The following is a 17,035-nucleotide window of genomic DNA, read 5'->3' on the forward strand; positions in this document are numbered from 1 at the left end:
GTTGTACTCCATCTGCCACTTCTTTGCCCACTCTCCTAACCTGTCCAAATCCTCCTGCAGCCTCCCCACCCTCTCAACGCTATCTGTCCCCTTTACCTATCTTTGTATCATCTGCAAACCTAGCCAGAATGCCCTCAGTTCCTTCATCTAGATCATAAATATATACATGAAAAGATGTGGTTGTGGTGTAAAATTATGTCCCAATACATGTGTGAATCATAATGTAACACATGTATTGGGCCAAGCAGTGGAATGTGGTGTAAAATTCCAAGCAGTGGAATGTGGTGAAACGGTTAAAAATTATGTCCCAATACATGTGTGAATCTAACCGGAATGGAGGTGTTGCTTAGTCCCGTGTGAATCTTCTTATCTGTATGTAACCAGAATGGAATGTGTTTTTTAGCCTTGCTCTGCTGTTCACATGAATGTTTATATCTGGAAAAGAGTATATCAGCTGAAAAAGTCTCCAGTTCGGTGAGTCTGCTCCGGGGTTACGTTTAACCGCCGAGCGTGGGTTGTTGGCAACCGCTCTACGAGAACTGACGGCTCCCAGTTTTGGTAACATGTAGAGTGAGTATAAGCCAGACCCGTTGTAAGTACGAGACTGGTTGTGGTGACACTGCGGGGAATAAAACACTTATATTCTAGCAGACTCGCCTCTTGGCTGTTTGTTCTGTGTCAGACTACTTTCCTGCGAGCCTGGTCCTTGACCTTGAGAATTTTTTAAAACAGTGGTCCCAACACTCAGCCTTGTGGAACACCAGTTGACCCCAGCTACCATCCTGAAAAGGACCCTTTTACCCCACTCTCTGCTTTCATCAAAGCTAATCCCACTCTTTATATCCCTCTATCAATCTAAAACCCAGCTGACTGTTGAGACTGAATTAGCGAAGGTCAGTGATCGCTCCACTGGAGGCCATACAGCCTTTGATGCTCTTTTTGGCCTTACACCCTCAGGTCCCAAATTAATGCCATGGCCTCACTGTCACCACAGCTCGATATGAGTTCCAAACACTTTCTCACAGTCCAGTATCCATCTAAATGTCCTCACTATATCCTCTGAAAGTGTCTGTGAGCCGTTCGACATATTCCCCATGACACTTTGAGAGTGTCCTTATAAACATACAATAGCAGAATAATAAGGATACAGGTATTCTGAAACAAGAGCTGGTCCACAGCACATCATGATGCACAGAGGGGGCACGGTGGCTCAGTGGTTTGCACTGCTGCCTCACAGCATCAGAGGCCCCAGTTTCGATTCCAGCCTCGGGTGACTGTTTGTGTGGAGTTTGCATATTCTGTGGGTTTCCTCTGGGTGGTCCATTTCCTCCATAGTCCAAAGTAGTGCAGATTAGGTTGATTGGCCATCCTGAATTGCCCATAGTGTCCAGGGATGAGTAGACTAGGTGGGTTAATTATGAGAACTATAAGGTTAGAGGGATATAGTGGAGGTGCTGGGTGTGGGTGGGATGCTTTTCAGGGGGTCAGTGTGGACTCGGTGGGCCTAATGGCCTGATTTCGCACTGTAGGAATTCAATGATCATGAATAGAAAATAAAACACAGTTTCCCAGGGAGCAGGTTTTAAGAAATTGGTATCTGTATATCACTCCACTTGGAATCTGTTTGTAGTAGGTTTTCATCTGCTGCGTCTGACCATTGCAAGAATTATGTCTGTAAGCTAACTCCACCATCTACTTCCCCTTCATTATTAGGGGAAATCTCTTGATCCCCAATTTCTGTCTCTAAAGATGTTCTCTTCTTGTTGAATGAAGCTGTGGTGGGTGTAGCACACTACAATGGTGTGATTATTTCTTCTGGTACAGGATATTTTCTAACCAACTGGTCCAGAGATTCTGTTACACACCTTTGGAGCAGATGGGACTTGAATAAGATTTCCTGGTTTAGAAGTTAGGGCATTACTACTGTACCACAAAAGCCTCTTTTGTTTCTGGTGTTTACTGGAGTGCACCACCTAAGAGGGCTAATCACCTGAAGCTCAGTTTGAGCAGTTCTATCACCATTTCAATGCTGACCTTTGTGGAAGCATGTACAATGTTCTCCCTCTCTTCAGCAGCAGTCTGATGACACCATTTGTGTCAGGGCTTCATGGTGTAGTCTTCACCTTCCAGTAACCAGCTAGAAGTGAGATTACAGCCACTTGAGCACTCCGGAATGTAGGAGCCTTGAGAATTCCCTGGATATTGTGAGAAGCTGGAGTATTTGGAATGGCGTGGTCACACATTAGTTGTATGTTACAGAAATTCTATTGAAGAAGACAGTTGCAATTCCCAAGGCATTCTAATGGTAGTGAGAGCTACCTACTGTATTTTGCGCCTGTGGGAAACAACACTGCCGTGGTCTCTGCATCCATGGGAACCCTTACAAACCCCTGGGCTCTTCAGAGGAGAATATCAGTGACCTCCTGTATGCACTTGAATAGCTGGCAGTGAGTCCACAGAGGTTCTCAGCGGAGCCTGTGACAAGCCTTAAGTTCAGGACTGTGGATAATGTCAAGGCACCAGGCACCGGATTGTCTCAGAATTCCTGCAGTTGCATGCCCTCATCCAGCAGTTGCCATTGGTAGAACACAACCCACTGAAATATCTTAGTGCACCTTCTGCATTGTATTGGCTAGTAGAGTTGGCTGTAGCATCATTTAGACTCTGTTTCTGACCAATGCGCAATGTGATTCTGGCTCCTGCTTACTTCGATCCTGAGCCTCTGCAGGCTCAATCTGCGTCTGCTCTGGCTGCTCCCTTATCCTTCTGCCCTTTTCCCTTTTCATCTGCAGTATAACCAGGAGTGTGGAGTTGTTCTCTTTTATAGTATTATCAGTTTCAGTAGATCTGCAAATACAGTTGATTGATCCATACAGGTGTAATTGTCTTTCAGTTGTGTCCTCCATACCTGCTCCATGATGCCACACTAAGCCCTTCATTTAGGCGGCCTCTCCTGGCCACCTCCTCATCCAACAGGTATATCATGCCGAGGTCTATCCCTGTCATCTCACAGGACAACTATTTCAGCAAAACAATCACAGCACGGAGACAATGGGAAATGCTGGGATACGTGAAGCATGTCCATGCATCTTCCTGGACACAACAGTGAGGATCTCTACAGCGAGGATGAAAAACAACCCCGATGGTATTTACAGATCTGCTGCCAAGCTGACCCCATCACTTACAAGCTTTCAGCTGGGAAACCTTTGCCACATGAGGTCCTTCACACTTATATAAAATGGGTCTTTTTCAGGCTGGCATGATCTCATGAGTGGTTTGCCACAGGGCCCAGTACTGGGCCATGAAATGCAATTCCTGATGAAGAGCTTATGCTCAAAACACCAATTTTCCTGATCCTCGGATGCTGCCTGACCTGCTGTGCTTTTCCAGCACCACACTCTTTCACTCTGATCTCCAGCATCTGCAGTCCTTGTGTTCTGAAGCAATGCTGATTCATTAGCCGTACAAGACTCTTTATCCATTGGACTCAATAAAATATCTCTTCAGACAGATAAAGATTCTAAACATTAGCTTGGCTCACCAAAAAAAACTGTTCTCCTCCTTTCTGTATTGCTTATTTGCCAGCACCTCGGCTTTCTCAGGAGAATATCGAAAGCTCAGATGTATCACTTTCCCACTTCTCTCTCCTTCTACCCTAAATCAGCATTCACCCACACCACCTTGTGATCCATGTTACCATTTCTCTGGAACCTTCCTCCATTTTCACTGATCCCATTCTTTGTGCCCAAGCACTAAGCAAGAGGTCCCAGTCCCCTCCTGACCTAGAATTCTCCCACTCTCTAGGTGACCTGCTCGGAGGTTATATAAGCCCTGACCATGACCATACAATTCCCACTGTACCTCCAACTCTTCCCCATGCCTGATGATTGTAGTTTTTGTCACTCAGAACCACTATTCACATCATCAGGAGTTAATGTCCGACAGTGCCATAACACTCAGCTCTTTGTGATGCACCCTGCCTGTACGACCCAGGGCAGATATGGAATGTGCAGGAATGTCTACTCTTCTAGCCTTGGACAGACAGCGCTCCATCCTTGCTCCTCCTCATCCTACTGACCCTCCTTCAGACTGTTTTTGCTCTGCCCCGCCCCAGAGTCACAGAGACAAAGACGTACAGCATGAAAACAGACCCTTCCATCTAACTCTGGATTAGTTTCTAGCATCTGCAGTCATTGTTTTTACCCTTCCGTCTAACACGTCCATACTGACCAGATATCCCAAATTAATCTAGCCCCATTTGCCAGCACTTTGCCTGTATCCCTCCAAACCCTTCCTATTCATATACCCATCCAAATGCCTCTTAACTGCTGCAATTGTACCAGCCTCCACTACATCCTCTGGCAGCTCATTCCATACACGCACCACCCTCTGTGTGAAAAAGTTGCCCCTTGGGTTCCTTTTAAATTTTCCCCTCTCACCCTAACCCTATGCCCTCTAGTTCTGGACACCCCCCACCCCAGGGAAAAGACCTTGTCTATTTATCCATGCCCCTCATGATTTTATAAACTTCTATAAGGTGATCTTGGGGTGTATCATTTTCGCTCCACTTGCACAGCCTACACTACAATTCAAAATTAACCTTGACTTAAAGCTACACCACAATAAAAGCAAAGCAACAGGTATTCACTCTGAAGACCAGGGAGAAGTGGAGCTCGGCAGGCGGAGGCTATTTAGAAACAGATAGTCAGGTTTGTGAAGGCACGTAATTCACAATTGAGTGAACTTAATTAGCAGAGTAACTTATTACCAGCAAGTTGCAACAGCAGTAGACTTGGTAACTTTAAGGCGAAAGTGAGGACTGCAGATGCTAGAGATTAGAGTCGAAAATGTGGTGCTGGAAAAGCACAGCAGGTCAGGCAGCATCTGAGGAGCAGGAGAATCGACATTTCGGGCAAAAGCCCTTCATCAGCTGTTTTCTGAAATGTCGATGCTCCTGCTCCTCGGCTGCTGCCTGACCTGTTGTGCTTTTCCAGCACCACACTCCCGCCAACTTTAAGGGCATTTAAATGGTCATTGGACAAACATATGGATGAGAATGGAATTGTGCAAGTGAGATGGGCTTCTGACTGGTTCCACAGGTCGGCGCAACATCGACGGCCGAAGGACCTGCACCACGCTGTAATGTTCGATGTTCTAAGTTGTGTTTTTAATGAGATGCAAATACATGCAGATGGGCTTCCCAATATCTGCAGTCGGAAGGTCAGTATGCTTTCTAAAGGTTAGAGAACATCATTGCAAAGGTTTACCCTGCACTGAGCTACTGAATTTTCAACTCTCACCTAATTAAATACTCCTACCCATTCCTCATTTCTTTTTCAGGACTAGAGAATTCGGCCTAACCTCATGGATTTGACGTTTACACATTAGTGTACACACACATTGACTTATTTAACTTTTCAACACAATGAATTTGTCCCAAATCACCTGTGTCTTTGATTTTGCCTGTTTGTAGCCTACAACCTTGTCATGGGCCCTAATCTCACTGCATTGCAGTCGTGATATTGCTCCATTATTTATTTGTTCGATTTAGTTCTCTGTCTAAATTTCTGTTACATTCCAGTGTGGCAACAAACACTTTACCGACATCCCCACACAACAATCTAAAGAATGTGAGGCATTATAATTGAGAATATTTGAAGTTTAGGATGGATAAGGCAGAGATTGTAACATCATTTCAAAGAGAGAAACTGAAAAGCTAATGTGGAGTTCCAGGTAATGGCTCAAATGGCCTCCCAGTTTACGACAAAATTCACTCACCGACAGTCCTGTTGTCTCTTCTCAATAAATTTCATAACCTGTACCAGAGAGTGAAGAGGGATAGCATCAACAACAAAACACACAAAACCCTTCAGGAAATTTCAACACCACAGTTTAGTAAATTCAACAACTAGAACATCATCTAGCCGGGTGATAGGAAGGCTCGGACAGGGGTCAGGGCCCCAATGATCAGGCAGAAGCAGCGGAGTTGTAGATCCTAAAATGAACACTCTCCCTCCATCCCTCCCCACAACCAATAGGCTCTCACCTGATCAAAACGTGTAGCGAACAGGTTTAAAGCGGTTACGATGCCACCATTGGGTCCAAGGCCATACCTGGAGCTGCAGTTCAGGGAAACAAATCAGCTGCTTGATCAAGAACAGACAGGCGGAGAACGCACACGGATATAAACGTAGAAACATCAAAACTTACAGCAGGAGTTGGCCTTTGGCCCTTCAAACCTACTCCATCATATTTTGTCCCCATACCCTTTGATCCATTTAACCCTAAGAACTATATCAATTTCCTTCTTGAAAATATTCCATATCTTGGGCTGAACTGTGGCAGAGAATTCTACAGGCTCAGTCTGGGTGCTCACCTCAGTGATAAACATCTGCCCATTATCCTTAGAGCCTGGTTCTGGACTTCCCAGTCATTGCAAACATCCTTTCTGCATCTGCCCTATTTAATCCTTTAACAGGTTTATACCTTTCAATGAGATCCCTCGTCATTCTACTAAACTTCAGTGAACATAGAAGATTACAGCGCAGTACAGGCCTTTGACCCTTGTTGTTGCGTCGACCTGTGGAACCAATGTGAAGTCCATCTAACCTATACTATTCTCATCATACGTCTATCCAATGACCATTTAAATGCCCTTAAAGTTAGCGAGTCTACTACTGTTGCAGGCAGTGCGTTCCACGCCCTACTACTGCTCTCTGCAACATAGTCCTAATAGATCCAATCTCTCTTCAGACATAACCCCAGGAACCAATCTGGTGTACCTCTGCTTATAGCAGAACATCCTTCCTGAGGACGGGAGACCAAACCTGCACATAATACTCCAGGTGTGGTCTCACCAAGACATGCCTGCGCCTGTACTCGAATCCTCTTGCTATGAAGGTCAACACACCATCTGCTTTCTTCACTGCATGTTACACATTTACTTTCAGTGACTAGTGTCCAGGAACACCTAGGTCTCATTGCACCTCCTCCTTTCCCAACCTATCATCACTCAAATAATCTGCCTTCCTGTTTTTGCTACCTTCACATTTACCCACATAATAGTTCATCAGTTATACACTTGCCCACTCACATAAAAGAGGATAACTAAAGCACTGAAGTTGATTTCCTGAGGGATAAAACCAGAAAGTGGGAGCAGTTAATAATGTATACAGTGTTCTAGGTTTTATTCACAACTGTATATAACAAAGTGATGTTGCTCTTGCCTCAGACCTCAGTCCTGAACACTTCAGAGGAAGGATATCAACACATTGGAGAAAGTGCAGCAGAGACTGGTTTCAGGAATAACAGACTTTAGTTATGAGCTGAGATCAGAAAGGATGGGATTGTTTTTGCCAAGAGAAGATTTAATAAAAGTTTGCAAAACGATGTGAAGGCTGGAGAGAATGGATGGGGAGAAATTGCTCTCACTTGTCAAGGATCAAGAATAAGTGGACACAGAATAAAACTGATTTGCAAAAGAACTAAGCACAATATAGGAAAGAACATATTCATTCAGTGAGTTGTTAGGGTCTGGAGAGCACTGTTTGGAAGTGTGGTGCAGGTCAGAGAGATGTCCAGCATAGTACAAACTCTTTGGTGGAACTTGGCCATGCTGACCATGCTAAATTAATCGAGACCCATTTGCCAGCACTTGGCCCATATCCCTCTAAACCCTTCCGATTCATATTCCCATCCAGATGCCTTTTAAACATTGTAACTCTGCCAGCCTCCACCAGATGCTCTGGCAACTCATTCCATACACACCACCCTCTGCAAGAAAACCTGCCTCTGAGGTCCCTTTTAAATTATTCCCCCCCACCAGCATCTAAAAACCTAGGCCCTTTAACTTTGGACTCCTCTCCACTGGGGAAATGACCCTGACTATTCAACGTACCCATGCTCCTCATAGAACAGAGCATTACAGCGCAGTACAGGCCCTTCGGCCCTCCACGTTACGTCATCCTATGAAACCAATCTGAAGCTCACCTAACCTAGATTATTCCATTTTCATCCATATGTCTATCCAATGTCCATTTAAATGCCCTGAAACCTGGTGACTCTACGACTGTTGCAGGCAGGGTGTTCCATGCCCCTACTACACTCTGAATAAAGAAACTACCTCTGATATCTTTCTTACATCTATCACCCCTCAATTTAAAGCTATGTCCCTTGTGCTAGTCATCGCCATCCAAAGAAAAAGGCTCTCACTGTCCACCCTACCTAATCCTCTGATTATATGTCTCAATTAACTCCCCTCTCAACCTTCTTCTCTCTAACGATAACAGCCTCAGGTCTCTCAGCCTTTCCTCATAAGACTGCCCCTCCATACCAGTCAACATCTTAGTAAATCTCCTCTGTACCCTTTCCATAGTTTCCACATCTTTCCTATAATGCTGTGACCCAAACTGTACGCAATACTCCAAGTGTGGCCGCACCAGTGTTTTGTACAGCTGTAGCATGACCTCAAGGCTCCGAATGTCAATCTCTCTACCAATAAAAGCTAACATACCGTATGCCTTCTTAACAACCCTATCAATCTGGGTGGCAACTTTCAGGGATCTATGTACCTGGACACCAAGAACTCTCGCTCATCTACACTACCAAGAATCTTACCATCAGCCCAGTACTCTTTATTCCTGTTTATCCTTCCAGAGTGAATCACTTCACACGTGTCTGCATTAAACTCCATTTGCCACCTCTCAGCCCAGCTCTGCAGCTTATCGATGTCCCTGTGTAACCTACAACATCCTTCGTCACTATCCACAACTCCACCGACCTTATTCCGCAAATTTACTAACCCATCCTCCTGTGCCCTCATCCAGGTCATTTTTATAAATGACAAACTGCAGTGGCCCCAGAACAGATCCTTGCAGTACCCCACTAGTAACTGAACTCCAGGATGAACATTTCCCATCAACCACCACCCTCTGTTTTCTTTGAACTAGCCAATTTCTGATCCAAACTGCTAATCACCCTCAATCCCATGCGTCTATATTTTGTGCAATAGCCTACTGTGGGGAACCTTATCAAATGCCTTACTGAAACCCATATACACCACATCAACCCCTTTACCCTCATCCACCTGTCAGGTCACCATCTCAAAGAACTCAATAAGGGTTTGTGATGCACGACCTACCCTTCACAAAACCGTGTTGACTATCCCAAATTGACTTATTCCTTTCTAGATGATTACAAATCCTGTCTCTTATGATCCTTCGCAACACTTGACCCACAACCAAAGTAAAGCTCACTGATCTATAATTACCAGGGTTGTCTCTAATCCCCTGCTTGAACAAGGGAACATTTGCTATCCTCCAGTCTCCTGGCACTATTCCTGTAGACAGTGATGACATAAAGATCAAAGCCAAAGGCTCAGCAAACTCCTCCCTGGCTTCCCAGAGAGTCCTAGGATAAATCCCATCCGGCCCAAGGGACTTATCTATTTTTACACTTTCCAGAATTGCTAACTCTTCCTTGTGAACCTCAATCCCATCTAGTCTAGTAGCCTGTATCTCTGTATTCTCCTCGACCACATTGTTCTTTTCCAGTGTGAATACTGACAAAAAGCATTTATTTAGTACTTCCCCATCTCCTCGAACACCATACACAATTTCCCACTGCTGTCCTTTGATTGGCCCTAATCTTTCTCTAGTCACGCTTTTATTCCTGATATAACTATACAAAACCTTAGGGTTTTGCTTGATCTTATCGCCAACAACTTCTCATATCCCCTCCTGGCTCTTCTTAGTTCTCTCTTTAGGTCTTTCCTGCTTAACTTGTAACTCTGAAGCGCCCGAACTGAGCCATCACGTCTCATCCTAGAATAAGCCTCCTTCTTCCTCTTGACAAGAGATTCAACTTCCTAAGTAAATCATAGCTCCCGCGTTGACAGCTTCCTCCCTGCCTGACTGGTACATACTTTTCAAGGGCATCCAGTAGTTGGTCCTTGAATGAGCTCCACATTTCAGTTGTGCCGATCCCCTGCAGTTTCCTTCCCCATCCTATGCATCCTAAATCATACCTAAACGCATCATAATTGCTTTTACTCCAGCTATAAGTCTTGCCCCGCTGTAGATACCTATCTCTTTCCATCACTAAAGTAAACATAACCGAATTGTGGTCACTATCACCAAAGTGCTCACCTACTTCCAAATCTAACACCTGGCCAGGTTCCTTCCCCAGTACCAACTCCAATATGGCATGGCCCCTTGTAGACCTGTCTACATACTGTGCCAGAAAACCCTCCTGCACACATTGGACAAAAACCGACCCATCTCAAATACTCAAACTATAGTATTTCCAGTCAATATCTAGAAGGATAAAGGCCCCCATAACAACTACCCTGTTACTCTCGCTCCTATTCAGAATTATCTTTGCTACCCTTTCCTCTACATCCCTGGAATGATTTGGAGGCCTATAGAAAACTCCCAACAGGGTGACCTCTCCTTTTCTGTTTCTAACCTCAGTCCATACTACCTCAGTTGACAAGTCCACAAACATCCTTTCTGCCACCATAATATTGTCCTTGACTAACAATACTACACCCCCCGTTCTTTTACCATCTTCTCTGTTCTTACTGAAACCTCTAAATCCCGGAATCTGCAATAACCATTCCTGTCCCTGCTCTATCCCTGTCTCCGCAATGAAAACGGCCAATGGCTACAACATCGATGCCTCAGGTACCAACCCACGCTGCAAGTTTACTCACTTTATTCCGGATGCCCCTGGAGTTGAAGTAGACACACTTCAAACTAATTCTTACTTGCCGGTGCCTTCTTGCGATCTTGAAATCTTAGTTCTGACTTCACTACTCTCAACCTCCCCTTTTCTTGAACTACAATTTCGGTCCCCATTCCCCTGCTAAATTAGTTAAACCAACTGGAAGAACATCAGCAAATCTCCCCCCGTCAAGATATTGGTACCCCTCTGGTTCAGGTGAAGACTATCCTGTTTGTAGAGGTCCCACCTATACAAGAAGGAGACCCAATTATCCAGGAATATAAAACCCTCCCTCCTGCACCATCCCTGCATCCACATGTTCAACTCCTCTCTCTCCCTCGGAGACTAGGAGTGTTTTCTCCAGACGGGAAAAGACTGATGGATGACCTGATGCAGACTTTTGATATTATTACATAATTCAGAAGAGTAGGTGGGAAAATAATGCTTTCGACGTGGGAGAGATGAACAATTCACTTATAAATTCAACAGAGAATTCTGTAAGACCTCTTCGTTTTGAGGTAAAAATGTAGAAGACACTTCCACAGAGCAGATGAGGCATGAAAGATAGAAGCATTGAAAGGGAAGGTGGATAAGCATAAGGTGCAAAGAAATACAGGAATATATTGAGGAGGAGTTGGGAGCTCATGTTGCAGCTGTAGAGGACATTGGTTAGGCCACTTTTGGAATATTGTGTGCAATTCTGGTCTCCCTGCTATAGGAAGGATGTTGTAAAACTTGAGAAGGTTCAGAAAAGATTTACAAGGACGCTGGCAGGGTTGGAGGGTTTGAGTCATATGGAGAGGCTGAATAGCTGGGATTATTTTCCCTGGAACATCAGAGGCTGAGGGGTGACCTTACAGACATTTATGAAATCATGAGGGGCATAGATAGGGTAAACAGTCAATGTCTTTTTCCCAGTGTAGCGGAGGCCAAACTAGAGGATATAGATTTAAGGTGAGGGGGGAAAGATTTAAAAGGGACTTAAGGGGCAACCTTTTCATGCAGAGTGTGGTGTTTGCATGGAATGAGATGCCAGAGGAAGTGATGAAGATTGGTACAGTTACAACATTTAAAAGACATCTGGATGGGTATGTGAATAGGAAGGGTTTACAGAGATATGATCCAAATGCTGGCAAATGGGACTAAGTTTAATTCAGGATATCTGGTCAGCACGGTCGAGTTGGATTGAAGGGTCTGTTTCATGCTGTACAGCTCGAAGAGTCTAAGACTATATGACATAAGACTTAGATTAGACAAAGAGGGGTGGGAGGAGACTCTTACAAAATCTAAACATCACTATGGGCCTGTTCAGCTGAATGGCATGTTTCTGTACTTAAGTAATACACTCGCCTTTTTCACACACCATCAGTCCCTAATTGCTTATATGGATATCACCCACCACCCCCCCACGAGAAGGATACTGCTTCATCACTTCCTTGTAGTTCACAGTGTCCCGAATATCTGCAAAATAAAGAACTCTATCAGGTCACAGTACATAGCTCCTGAACCCCATAAGACTTGGCCCCATGAAAAATGAATACATAGGCCAGTCCTCACCCAAGAACCTTGCACCAGCCTAATTCTGCAACCCCTCCCATCCCCAGACTTCCACATGCCAGCACAATTGGAAACCTGTTCTTGATTCAGGGCCCTCACCTATATTGGCTGGGAAAGGAATCTCATGTACCGCTGGATCCAGGTTTATCAGATAAGGTGGAGTTCCCTTACTGTGGAGATGGCTGGTCAGTCTCTGTAGGACAGAAAAAAGGAGGAAAAAGAATCACATGGTGTCCATCAGCTGATGCACAAACTGCAGCCACACATGCACCAAGCCTCCACATCTCAGTACCCTTATCCTCTTTCTCATTCTGTCCTCATTAATCACTGATCTCTTTACGTCAATCCTCATTTCTCTCTGTTCATATATACCTCTTACCCCTCATTCACTCTCACTCACCACTTTCCCTCATGCCCTAATTGTAACAGACCAATTAATAAAGACTTTGTGAGACTACACCAAGAAAACTATATACAGTCTGTGTCCTTAACTTGTGGATGCATATTGTTATATGTTTCATTTCTAATAGGTCTGAGAGGAGTTAGATTTTGAAGGACTGTGGAAAAACTGATATATTTCACGTTTTCTGGAAAGATCTGGAGTAGTTTCTTGAATTTTAAAAGTGGAGACCGATGGAGAACGCTCTGGTACTGGGAATTAGTGGGGACAAGAAGTCTGAGGAAGAGCTTCCCCAGTGATCTCTCCAATTGCTGAAAAGGAAACTCGTGTTCCGTTCAGGATGAAACCTATTTATTTTTCTCAATATCATATTTCCAGAGCAAGTTGCGTCTGAAATATTGCAGAGACAGTTGTGTGGAATTAGTGATGACCACAATCCCCAAAACATGAGAGCAATAGACTCCAGAACATTCTATTCTTTATCTTTTGACATTAAAGAATAACCAATTCCAAATGTTTCTCTAGATAGACAAGCTCTGCAGAATTATCAGTTCTTCTTCCACTAATTCAGAAGACTGCGTGCTTTGGGGATAGTCTTCTAATTTATGGAATTCCTTGCCCAGTGAAGTAGTTAACGTTACTTCGGTAAATGTTTTTAAAGCCAAGACAGATTATTTTTGAACAATAAAGGAATAAGGGTTATGGTGAGATGGCGGGTAAGTGGAGCTGAGGCCACAAAAAGCTCAGCCATGATCTTATTGAACGGCAGAGCAGGCTCAAAGGGCCAGACGGCCTACTCCTGCTCCTCATTCTTATGTTACGATTGAGTTTCATTCTGGATTCATTGTAAAAGTACTTCAGACACAGCAGACACAAACATACAAACTGGAAGTTGGCCATTCAGTCCATCTAGGAGCAAGTGTGATCAGAGTCAAAAAGTGTGGTGCTGGAAAAGCACAGCAGGTCAGGCAGCATCTAAGGAGCAAGAGAATCGATGTTTCGGGCATGAGCCCTTCATCAGGAATGTGTCAAGTCATTCCTGAAGAAGGGATCATGCCCAAAACATTGACTCTCCTGCTCCTCAGATGCTGCCTGACCTGCTGTGCTTTTCCAGCACCACACTTTTAGGCTCATTCAGTCTATCTAGTCCGCACCACTATTCACTATGATCATAGCTGATTGGTTTATATCCACATTCCAATCGCTCTCCGCCATCTTGCCAGCCAGTGACCCAAAATCACACTAGCTCCAAAAAAGCTTTCATTCAAAGGGGTTACCCTAACTTTAAAACAATGACCTTAGATCTGGACGGACTCAAAAGAGGCATCAGTATTTCCATATCCACTGGGTCAAGTCATTCAGGATCGGTTACATTCTGATCATGTTACTACTGCTTACCACCGCTTCACCCCCCCTCACCACCACATGTTTTAAAATCCACTGGAATGAAACCCAGTCTGTCCAATCTTACCTCATTAGAAAATCCAACCATTCCAGCCATCAACCTAGTACATCTCCACTGAATCGCTTTCAACACATTTATACACCTAACCCCACCATCCCCTACACTCTCCCAACACCCCTCCCTGTACACCCACAGTAATCCCACCATCTGCTACAAATACGAAGGCTGGAAAACATACCAGACCTGGCAATCTTTGTGGAAACAGAAACAGAATTAATGATATAACTCTTCTTCAGAACTAATACTATGGTTGCTGCCAGACCTGCTGAGTTGATCCAGCATCAGGCTTCCACTATCCACAGCAGTTTGCTTTCCTTGCACTATCAGGTGTCTGGTATATGAGAACCAAGACTTACTGCCTCTCTACTGAGTATTGTGTGCAGTTTTGGTTCCCCAGCCTGAGGAAGGACGTTCTTGTATTGAGGGAGTCCATAGACCGATCACTGAGATAGTGGGATGATCTATGAGGAAAGACCGAATTGACTGGACTTGTATCTGAATTTAGAAAAACGGGGGGGGGGGGGGGCAATGTCATAGAAATATCCAAAATCCTAAGGGCCCCGACAGGCTGGATGCAGGAAGAATGTCCCTGGAGTTTGGGAAATCTAGAACGAGGGCCATTCATAGACTGAGATGAGGAAGAATTTCTTCACCAGCGAGTTATAAACCTGCGGAATTATCTCCCACAATAATTTGTTGGGGCCTGTCCATTGGATACATTAAAGAGGGAGCTGGACGTGGTCCTTGTGACTGAGGGGATCGAGGGGGATGGGCAGAGGGCGGGAATGGTACAGGCCCGAGGGGCTGAATGGCCTACTCCTGCTCTAATTTGTACCTTTCGCAGTCAGCAGTACCTGAACAAACGTGGTTTTTCCCGAGCCCGCCATGCCCAGTACGATCAGGCAGACAGTGCTGGCTTGGTGCTGCTGCACACACCCGGCCACAGGCCCCAGGCCCCGCTCTCCATCCATCGCCGCCATCGCCATTCCAGTCCTGACATCATCAACACGCGACAAACGGACTGGGCGGGAAACGTCATCGAGACGGGACACCGCCAGGAGGCGGGGCTCTGGAGATACCGCACCCACCTGAAGGCGGAGCCATGGCGTGACCACACCCACATGGAGGCGGGTACAGGACGAGCCCACGGCCAAGGTGGGGGGAAGGGAGACCACACCCATAAATGGGCGTGCCCTATAGAGGACACGCCCACAGGGGGGGGGCCGTGGCCAAACGGAGTAAAGAATAAAGCGCACGCGGGTAGGCGGGGTCATAAATAAACCCCACCCACGGGGAGGTGGGTCCGGGGAGTCCACGCCCCATACGAAGGCGGGTCCGGTGATAGAACGCACCCAAAGGTGGGCGTGGCCAGGGAGAGACCACACCCATGGAGACCTCGCCCACTATGGGGGCGGGGCCAGATGAAGGGCACAACCACATGGAGAACACGCCCACGGGTAGGCGGGGCCATGGGGATCACTGCAGGAGGAGGCCATTCAGCCCATTGAGTCTGGTCTAGCATTCGATCAAAGCTGATATAACCGTAAAGCCAGGTCACACCTGCTATATCTTTGTAACCCTTGGTCCCAGAACCGATCAAGAACCTCTATCTCTGTCAAGAGAATAAATTGTTAAGAAATCCCTCTGCATCTCAGTTCTAAAGAGTCTCCCCTTCACCCCGAGGTGGTGCCCCTGGATCCCAGTCTCTCCTCCGAGTGGAAACATCTTCTCCACATCCACTCTATCCACGCCTCTCATATCTCGTAAATGTCAATCATATACCCCCAACCCTTCTAAACTCCGAATATAGACTCAAAGACATCAACCACTCCTCATATGGCACGCACTTCATCCCTAGGATCACTCGTGTAAACCTCTTGTGGACCCCCTCTAATGCCTGCTCATCTTTCCTCAGATACAGGGCCCAAATCTGCTCACAATATTCCAAATGTAATCTGACCAGAGTCTAATGCAGCCTCAGCAGTACAAATCTGCTCTTGTATTCCAGCCCTCTTGAATGAAAACTTTGCATTTGCCTTCCTGTCAACTGAACCTCCATGTTAACCTCAAGAGAATCCTGAACAAGGTCTTCCAAGTCGCTTGTTGCTTCAGATTTCCAGATTTCCTCATTTCTAAAATAGTCTACACCTCAATGCTTCTTGCCAAAATGTAAAACCTTGCATATTACCACACTATATTCAATCTGCCGCTTCTTTGCCAACTCTCCTGTCCAAGTCCTTCTGCCTCCTCACTCCCTCAACACTACCTGTCCCTCCATCTATCTTTGTGTAATCTACAAATCGAGCAACAATGCCCTCAGTTCCTTCATCAGGTTGTTAACACATAACATGAACAGTTGTGGTCCCAACACTGACCCTTGTGGAACTCTATCAGTCACTGGTTGCCATCATGAAAATGACCCCTTTATCCCCACTCTGTTTTCTGTCAGTCAGCCAATTATCTATCCCAATACCTTGCCCTTAAAATCATGGGCTCTGATTTATCGAGCAGCCTCCTGTGTAGTACTTTGTCAAAGACCTACTAGAAATCCAATTAGATCACTTTCACTGGCTTCTCTTTGTCTAACTTGCACATTACCTCCTCAAAGAATTCTAACAGATTTGTCAGGCATGATCTTCCCTTGATGAAGCCTTTTTTTTAGTGTGTGCTGTTCTAAGTACTCCATTGGACTCTCAGGAAGAAGGAACTACAAGGAAAAATACTCTGATGAAGAATCATCGAGACTTGAAATGATAGTTTGCTTTCTCTCCATTAATGCTGCCTGACTTGCTATGATCGTTGTTATCAAAACAAGGTCAGCACACCTCCTGCATCTGGGAGGAGGGGGCCATAGGCCACCACCCCCTTAGAGGCAGAGCCACCTGGTGACC

General features: G+C 45.3%; 1 protein-coding gene across 1 annotated transcript in view; it reads right to left on the minus strand.

Moving 5' to 3' along the window:
• The window catches only part of gpn1 (GPN-loop GTPase 1), a 48,346-nt gene extending 33,193 nt beyond the window's left edge, over positions 1-15,153 (minus strand). Inside the window, exons 1-5 of the mRNA XM_043695201.2 lie at positions 14,999-15,153; positions 12,379-12,472; positions 12,144-12,183; positions 6,047-6,113; positions 5,779-5,816 (exon numbers count right to left, since the gene is read on the minus strand). Of these exons, the coding sequence (XP_043551136.2) occupies positions 5,779-5,816; positions 6,047-6,113; positions 12,144-12,183; positions 12,379-12,472; positions 14,999-15,130 (371 nt within the window). The 5' untranslated portion in view covers positions 15,131-15,153. The remainder of the gene's footprint in view (positions 1-5,778; positions 5,817-6,046; positions 6,114-12,143; positions 12,184-12,378; positions 12,473-14,998) is intronic.
• Between the last annotated feature and the right edge of the window lie 1,882 nt (positions 15,154-17,035).

The sequence above is a fragment of the Chiloscyllium plagiosum genome, unplaced genomic scaffold, assembly GCF_037043375.1.
Source record: "Chiloscyllium plagiosum isolate Xiang-an unplaced genomic scaffold, Cpla_swu_hap1 HiC_scaffold_10, whole genome shotgun sequence".
Taxonomy (NCBI): domain Eukaryota; kingdom Metazoa; phylum Chordata; class Chondrichthyes; order Orectolobiformes; family Hemiscylliidae; genus Chiloscyllium; species Chiloscyllium plagiosum.